General features: G+C 43.1%; 1 protein-coding gene across 2 annotated transcripts; it reads left to right on the top strand.

Annotated features, from left to right (window-relative positions):
* Positions 1-403: 403 nt before the first annotated feature.
* On the top strand, positions 404-3,515 carry KRT18 (keratin 18). Of its 2 annotated transcripts, XM_044284977.1 has the most exons (8): positions 404-883; positions 1,572-1,654; positions 1,832-1,988; positions 2,108-2,272; positions 2,382-2,507; positions 2,801-3,027; positions 3,318-3,340; positions 3,371-3,515. In XM_044284977.1, the coding sequence occupies exons 1-8, from the start codon at positions 485-487 to the stop codon at positions 3,439-3,441; spliced, it is 1,251 nt and encodes a 416-aa protein (XP_044140912.1). In that variant the 5' UTR covers positions 404-484; the 3' UTR covers positions 3,442-3,515. The 2 variants fall into 2 exon arrangements, with proteins under 2 accessions (XP_044140912.1, XP_044140911.1); XM_044284976.1 differs by having other exon boundaries at positions 3,318-3,515.
* The last annotated feature ends 5,559 nt before the right edge of the window (positions 3,516-9,074 follow it).

Here is a 9,074-nt window from a genome sequence, read left to right as displayed (position 1 = left end):
ACAGTTTTGAAAGCCAAAATCAGGGGTGGATTATAAATGGAAGGAAAGTATAAAAGACAGATACAACTTCTCTTTTTTTAATCCATTCCTGGTTTTGGCTTCCAAAACTGCATACAGAAACCCGACCTGTGTGGTCACACCCTTAGACCTGATAATTAAAATATCCTGTATTCCTGTGTAACAATCATATAAAATACCCTGTTCATTTCCTCATTCTGTACCACCATGAAATGAAAACTGACAATGTGCTCTGTACTGAACACTTTTGAATGAATGAATGAAACCTGTTCCCCTTCCCCTAGGCATCTCCACCCTCTCATTACTTCCAGTGGGCAGGATTAGGGTGGGAGGAGAACAGCGTCACTCCCCCAGTTCTTTATGCTGAGCTCTAGGTATAAATGTCACTTCTCAGAGCAGGACACAGTAGCCAGCAGCTCTTTTTGCCAGTGGTCTGTGAACATCTGTAGTCTACAAGCTTGCAACCATGAGCTTCTCCTCTTATTCCACTTACTCCACTAGAGCACAGCGTCCCTTTACCTTTAGCTCTCCATTTGCAGGAGGCAACAGTACTGCTAGCGTCCATGCTGGGGCAGGAGGCTCAGGAGCCCGGATCTCTGTATCCAGGGTATCTACAGTAGGTTCAGGTTTTGGTGGTGGCTCCAGTGCTTTTGCATCTGGATCTAACTTTCTAGGGGGTGTTCAGAATGATAAGGAGACCATGCAAGATCTCAACGACCGTCTGGCATCGTACTTGGAGAGGGTGCGCAGTCTTGAAGCAGAAAATGAGAAACTAGAGGTGCAGATTCGCCAACATATGGAAAAGAAGGGACCCTCCAAGGACTGGAGCCCATACTTCAAAGTTCTGGAGGAACTGAGGAGACAGGTATGGATGTTTGTTATATATATTAATGGCCTTTTTATTTATTTTTATTTTTTACACTCTAACTGAAAGTTTCTAATGAAATATGTAATAATTAGAAATACTAAAATATAGCTAAATTGTTGGTGGACTTTTTGGAGGATAACTTTTTTTTTTCCATATAGTCTTGGAATATAATCAGTGATGCAGACTCTTATGGAGATAGAAGAACATGGGTGTGGACAGGATGAGGTTAAGCGGATTCTCTTCCTGTTGGAGACAGAGAACTGCAAACAAATCATTAGTGAAGTGAATTCTAGAACAAAGCTCCTGGGATCTGCACACAACACTTGTACTGATCTGTATATAATCTCTGATCATTTTCATAAGTTGAGAAAGTTGAACAGTTCACTAATATTTTGGAGTTAATAAAAACTACTAATGCTAGAAGTTGGAAATCTGGAATAGCTAATCAGCTGTGATAGTGACAAAGTCTAGATCTCAAAGGTCTACTCTGTTATAGGTCCTTGGCATTTTAACTTTAGCTTGCAGGATATGCTGGGAGTTGTAGCCCCATGAGTGTTTAGGTGAAGCATCAGAAGCAAAGTAACAAGCTCTTTACACTATATATATATATATATATATATATATATATATATATATATATATAGTTTAGAGCTGATTTTTTATTTTATTTTTTGTCTGCTTGCAGGTATTTGACAGCACTGTTGAGAATTCCCAACTGGTTCTGCAGATTGACAACGCACGTCTCGCAGCTGACGACTTTAGAGTGAAGTAAGTCTCGTTATCCTATTGAGTTCATGCAAGCTTTCTCTCTTTTTATGATTAACCTCAGCCCAGGTGAACATCAACTGTTAAGTGAATTGTGACAAAGACCAGTGAAATTAGCTTTGTAGGCTGAGCAAGTCAGCTATGTCATGCCTATGTTCTAATTTCTCTTTCTCACCTTAGGTATGAGTCAGAGCTGGCTATCCGACTGTCTGTGGAGTCTGATATTACTGGGCTACGTAAGGTCATTGATGATACCAATGTTTCCAGATTGAACTTGGAGAATGAGATTGAGTCTCTAAAGGAAGAGCTGATTTTCTTGAAGAAGAACCATGAAGATGTAAGTATGAAAATTATACTGTATTGAATAATTTTTTTGGTTGGTGTAGAGAGAGGGCTAAAAGTCCAATGGTGGCACAAAATCCATGTTTATTTTGCATCTATCGTGTGTTTCTGCAGGAGGTCAATCAACTCCATGCTCAGATAGCTGGTTCTGCAGTAACCGTGGAAGTGGATTCCCCCAAAAGTCAAGACCTTGGTAAAATTATGGCAGACATCCGGGCACAGTATGATGTACTGGCACAGAAGAACCGTGAAGATGCAGAGAAGTGGTACCAGTCAAAGGTAAGTAACTTGAGTGGCTATAGGATATGATAATACTTTACATGACTTGCTAAGACAGGTACATTTCTGACCTGGACCTTGATTGGAACATGTCTTATTTTCCACACAGGTGGAGGAACATACAGTACAAATAACACAAGACAGTGAGGCTCTTCATTCTGCAAAGACTACAGTAACAGAAATAAGACGCAACCAACAGTCTCTAGAAATTGAACTCGAGACTCTACGAAACCAGGTAAGACCGTGGACATTAATCTCGCCTAAGCAGAACTTTGAGGAGCAGACCTAGCAGTTAAGAGAAGTTCCACCATTGTGCCATTATAGGATGACAGAGTAAGAATGGAGGGAGTGGTGGAAAAATGAATGCAGATGTGTAGGAGATGGAGATGTATATGATAGCATAGACAAAATAATCCTAAACTTTGTTTCATGAACTCGCTTGCTTTTAATGAGGTCATAGCATATCCATGATGTATGATTACAGTACATGCTGATCTCTGTAATTAACAATGTTTTCTCATTCCACAGAAACTAAATCTTGAAAATTCTCTCCATGACACTGAATCTCGGTATGCAATGGAACTTGAGATGCTAGGTGGCAGTGCCCAATCTCTTGAGGCAGAGCTGACACAAATACGCAATGACTGCCAGAGACAGCAGCTTGAGTACCAGAGTCTACTCAACGCCAAACAAAGACTGGAGAACGAAATCCAGACATACAGACGTTTGCTTGATGCAGATGATTTTGATTTTGAGTAAGTGTCATCTGACCAGGAATGAAACGTGACATTAAATATCCATTCATTTATTGCTGGTTATCAAGTATCAGCCCAAGGGGTTCCCAATAGAATGTTTCCATATCAGAACCAATTAACCTAGTTATAATCTTTTTCTTTTTCTTTTTTATCATGTATATTATATCATATTGTATTATTGCACTAGTTGGAGTTTAGCCTAACCCAAGGCAGTAATACAAACCCTGATTTATAGAAGTAGATCATCATGCTATTACTCTTCTAAACTTTTTTGTGCTTTTTATTTGCAGTCTCCAAGATGCAGTTTCAGCATCAACAACACAGACTGTGAAGAAGGTCATCACAACAACACAGAAGATAATTGATGGAAAAGTTGTATCAGAAAGCAATGACACACATGTACTTAAATCCTAACTGTCCCCTCCACCACCTGGAAGCATTATTTGACAGTCCAGTGCATTTCAATAAAGATTCAAGGTTTTAAGATCTCTAGTAGTTGTTGTGGTTATCTTGCCATGGTTGAGTGACACGGTATAAGGCATCTTGTGGTCCCATTATGACTATGAACACTACATGTTAATTATCCACCCATAAGAAATCGTATGTTCATGGCCCTAAAAGGTTAATTCCGCCACCGCAAAATTGTTAAAATTTTTTTCATGAGGGTTGATTATTAAATCCCATTTACATCAACATCATATACCTCTTTACGGTGCTTTCTGCCACATTTTGAGAGAGGTCTCTACATGAAGTACAATTACAAATCTTGTTGCAAGTAACAGTTTAGGACAGACTTGACTTGCTTTCTCCAAAACCCTTGCAACTTTTTCCAAAAATTGGATGGGAGAAGTGAGGTCACAGATGGGTAATTCACAGCCCAATTCATTTAACAATATACGTGCTGGAAACTTAGATTATGGTTTCCATTCTGTGTATTGTAGTACAGTCATCCACTGTCCCAGGTGTGATGTCCTCCTTTTTTGAGAGTTAAAAAAATGGTCACTCTAACTGTGGTGTTAAGCTGATTGGTGGAATAGCAGTCCTCGCTCACTGCTGCTCCAACAATCAGCTCGGTGACGTATACTCCACCATCGGCACCGCCAAGGAAGAGAGTGTTGTGACTACTGGAACGCCCGCCTGACTGGCGCCACCACCTTCTGCCCCTAGGTCCTGGCAACAGGGCTGGTGCAAGGATTTTTGCCACCCTAGGCATAAGGTAAAGTTGCCGTCCCCTAGACTCCGCCTATTGACCCGCCCCTTTTTGTCGGCCACCTATTTAACCACTTCAGCCCCGCTAGGTGAAACCCCCTTCATGACCAGGCCACTTTTTACACTTCGGCACTACACTCCTTTCACCGTTTATCGCTCGGTCATGCAACTTACCACCCAAATGAATTTTACCTCCTTTTCTTCTCACTAATGGAGCTTTCATTTGGTGGTATTTTATTGCTGCTGACATTTTTACTTTTTTTGTTATTAATCAAAATGTAACGATTTTTTTGCAAAAAAATGACATTTTTCACTTTCAGCTGTGAAATTTTGCAAAAAAAACGACATCCATATATAAATTTTTCGCTAAATTTATAGTTCTACATGTCTTTGATAAAAAAAAAATGTTTGGGCAAAAAAAAAAAATGGTTTGGGTAAAAGTTATAGCATTTACAAACTATGGTACAAAAATGTGAATTTCCGCTTTTTGAAACGGCTCTGATTTTCTGAGCACCTGTCATGTTTCCTGAGGTTCTACAATGCCCAAACAGTAGAAAAACCCCACAAATGACCCCATTTCGGAAAGTAGACACCCTAAGGTATTCGCTGATGGGCATAGTGAGTTCATAGAACTTTTTATTTTTTGTCACAAGTTAGCGGAAAATGATGATGATTTTTATTTTTTATTTTTTTTTCTTACAAAGTCTCATATTCCACTAACTTGCGACAAAAAATAAAAATTTCTAGGAACTCACCATGCCCCTCACAGAATACCTTGGGGTGTCTTCTTTCCAAAATGGGGTCACTTGTGGCGTAGTTATACTGCCCTGGCAATTTAGGGGCCCAAATGTGTGAGAAGTACTTTGCAATCAAAATCTGTAAAAAATGACCGGTGAAATCCGAAAGGTGCACTTTGGAATATGTGCCCCTTTTCCCACCTTGGCATCAAAAAAGTGTCACACATCTGGTATCGCCGTACTCAGCAGAAGTTGGGGAATGTGTTTTGGGGTGTCATTTTACATATACCCATGCTGGGTGAGAGAAATATCTTGGCAAAAGACAACTTTTCCCATTTTTTTATACAAAGTTGGCATTTGACCAAGATATTTTTCTCACCCAGCATGGGTATATGTAAAATGACACCCCAAAACACATTGCCCAACTTCTCCTGAGTACGGCGATACCAGATGTGTCACACTTTTTTGCTGCCAAGGTGGGCAAAGGGGCACATATTCCAAAGTGCACCTTTCGGATTTTGCAGGGCATTTTTTACACATTTTGATTGCAAAGTACTTCTCACACATTTGGGCCCCTAAATTGCCAGGGCAGTATAACTATGCCACAAGTGACCCCATTTTGGAAAGAAGACACCCCAAGGTATTCCATGAGGGGCATGGCGAGTTCCTAGAATTTTTTATTTTTTGTCGCAAGTTAGTGGAATATGAGACTTTGTAAGGAAAAAAGAAAAAAAAAGAAAAATAATCATTTTCCGCTAAATTGTGACAAAAAAAAAAAAATTCTAGGAACTCGCCGTGCCCCCCACGGAATACCTTGGGGTGTCTTCTTTCCAAAATGGGGTCACTTGTGGCGTAGTTATACTGCCCTGGCAATTTAGGGGCCCAAATGTGTAAGAAGTACCTTGAAATCAAAATGTGTAAAAAATGGCCTGCGAAATCCGAAAGGTGCCCCTTTGCCCACCTTGGCTGCAAAAAAGTGTCACACATCTGGTATCGCCATACTCAGGAGAAGTTGGGCAATGTGTTTTGGGGGGTCATTTTACATATACCCATGCTGGGTGAGAGAAATATCTTGGCAAAAGACAACTTTTCCCATTTTTTTATACAAAGTTGGCATTTGACCAAGATATTTTTCTCACCCAGCATGGGTATATGTAAAATGACACCCCAAAACACATTCCCCAACTTCTCCTGAGTACGGCGATACCAGATGTGTGACACTTTTTTGCAGCCTAGATGCGCAAAGGGGCCCAAATTCCTTTTAGGAGGGCATTTTTAGACATTTGGATCCCAGACTTCTTCTCACACTTTCGGGCCCCTAAAAAGCCAGGGCAGTATAAATACCCCACATGTGACCCCACTTTGGAAAGAAGACACCCCAAGGTATTCAATGAGGGGCATGGCGAGTTCCTAGAATTTTTTTTTTTTTTTGCATAAGTTAGCGGATATTGATTTTTTTTGTTTTTTTTCTCACAAAGTCTCACTTTCCGCTAACTTAGGACAAAAATTTCAATCTTTCATGGACTCAATATGCCCCTCACGGAATACCTTGGGGTGTCTTCTTTCCGAAATGGGGTCACATGTGGGGTATTTATACTGCCCTGGCTTTTTAGGGGCCCTAAAGCGTGAGAAGTCTGGAATATAAATGTCTAAAAATGTTTACGCATTTGGATTCCGTGAGGGGTATGGCGAGTTCATGTAAGATTTTATTTTTTGACACAAGTTAGTGGAATATGAGACTTTGTAAGAAAAAACAAAAACAAACAAAAAATGTCCGCTAACTTGTGCCCAAAAAAATGGCTGAATGGAGCCTTACCAGGGGGGGAGTGATCAATGACAGGGGGGTGATCAATGACAGGGGGGTGATCACCCATATAGACTCCCTGATCACCCCCCTGTCATTGATCACCCCCCCTGTAAGGCTCCATTCAGACGTCCGCATGATTTTTACGGATCCATGGATACATGGATCGGATCCACAGAACGCATGCGGACGTCTGAATGGAGCCTTACAGGGGGGTGATCAATGACAGGGGGTGATCAGGGTAATCAGGGTGATCACCCCCCCGTCACTGATCACCCCCCCTGTAAGGCTCCATTCAGACGTCCGCATGATTTTTACGGATCCATGGATACATGGTTCGGATCCACAGAACGCATGCAGACGTCTGAATGGAGCCTTACAGGGGGGTTATCGATGACAGGGGGTGATCAGGGTAATCAGGGTGATCACCCCCCTGTCACTGATCACCCCCCCCTGTAAGGCTCCATTCAGACATCCGCATGATTTTTTACGGATCCATGGATACATGGATCGGATCCACAGAACACATGCGGACGTCTAAATGGAGCCTTACAGGGGGGTTATCAATGACAGGGGGTGATCAGGGTAATCAGGGTGATCACCCCCCTGTCACTGATCACCCCCCCTGTAAGGCTCCATTCAGACATCCGCATGATTTTTTACGGATCCATGGATACATGGATCGGATCCACAGAACGCATGCGGACGTCTGAATGGAGCCTTACAGGGGGGTTATCAATGACAGGGGGTGATCAGGGTAATCAGGGTCATCACCCCCCTGTCACTGATCACCCCCCCTGTAAGGCTCCATTCAGACATCCGCATGATTTTTTACGGATCCATGGATACATGGATCGGATCCACAGAACGCATGCGGACGTCTGAATGGAGCCTTACAGGGGGGTTATCAATGACAGGGGGTGATCAGGGTGATCACCCCCCTGTCACTGATCACCCCCCCTGTAAGGCTCCATTCAGACATCCGCATGATTTTTTACGGATCCATGGATACATGGATCGGATCCACAGAACGCATGCGGACGTCTGAATGGAGCCTTACAGGGGGGTTATCAATGACAGGGGGTGATCAGGGTAATCAGGGTGATCACCCCCCTGTCACTGATCACCCCCCCTGTAAGGCTCCATTCAGACGTCCGCATGATTTTTACGGATCCATGGATACATGGATCGGATCCGTAAAAATCATGCGGACGTCTGAATGGAGCCTGACAGGGGGGTTATCAATGACAGGCGGGTGATCAGGGTAATCAGGGTGATCACCCCCCTGTCACTGATCACCCCCCCCTGTAAGGCTCCATTCAGACATCCGCATGATTTTTACGGATCCATGGATACATGGATCGGATCCGTAAAAATCATGCGGACGTCTGAATGGAGCCTGACAGGGCGGTGATCAATAACAGGGGGTGATCAGGGAGTGTATATGGGTGATCACCCGCCTGTCATTGATCACCCCCCTGTAAGGCTCCATTCAGACGTCCGCATGATTTTTACGGATACATGGATACATGGATCGGATCCGTAAAAATCATGCGGACGTCTGAATGGAGCCTGACAGGGCGGTGATCAATGTCAGGGGGGTGATCAGGGAGTTTATATGGGGTGATCAGGGGTTAATAAGTGACGGGGGGGGGGGGGGGGGGGGTGTAGTGTAGTGTAGTGTAGTGTGGTGTTTGGTGGGACTGTACTGACCTACCTGTGTCCTCTGGTGGTCGATCCTAACAAAAGGGACCACCAGAGGACCAGGTAGGAGGTATATTAGACGCTGTTATGAAAACAGCGTCTAATATACCTGTTAGGGGTTAAAAAATTCGGATCTCCAGCCTGCCAGCGAGCGATCGCCGCTGGCAGGCTGGAGATCCACTCGCTTACCTTCCGTTCCTGTGAGCGCGCGCGCCTGTGCGCGTGCGTTCACAGGAAATCTCGCGTCTCGCGAGAAGACGCGTATATGCGTCCAGGAGGAGTAAAGCAACCACCTCCCGGACGCATATATACGCGTACGGCGGTCGGGAGGTGGTTAATGATTGTTGCATGCAACATTTTTACTTGACCAGTTAATTTTAGATATTCTACAGCAGTCCCGTTACAATCCCCTCCCCCCCCCCAATCAGCCTTTCGACCAAATAATAAAAATAGTAAAATAGAGCATTTAATTAAAACATTTTAATTGTAAATATTTTCTCATATGCAAAACATAAAATAGCAGCATTGCACATATAAAGCAGCACGTACCTCTCACATCAGGGCCTCCAGGTGACGTCTCTTCCAATGTAGAC

Source organism: Bufo gargarizans, chromosome 3, assembly GCF_014858855.1.
Source record: "Bufo gargarizans isolate SCDJY-AF-19 chromosome 3, ASM1485885v1, whole genome shotgun sequence".
Lineage (NCBI taxonomy): Eukaryota > Metazoa > Chordata > Amphibia > Anura > Bufonidae > Bufo > Bufo gargarizans.
The sequence above is the reverse complement of the archived record's forward strand: the minus strand, read 5'-3'. Positions and strand labels throughout refer to the sequence as shown.

Excerpts from the sequence above, each read along its gene's own strand:
- KRT18 (XM_044284976.1), top strand. The coding sequence starts at position 485 with ATGAGCTTCTCCTCTTATTCCACTTACTCCACTAGAGCACAGCGTCCC. Across the intron at positions 1,989-2,107 it reads TGAAGAAGAACCATGAAGAT|GAGGTCAATCAACTCCATGC; the intron begins GTAAGTATGAAA and ends GTGTTTCTGCAG. Across the intron at positions 3,028-3,317 it reads GCAGATGATTTTGATTTTGA|TCTCCAAGATGCAGTTTCAG; the intron begins GTAAGTGTCATC and ends TTTTATTTGCAG.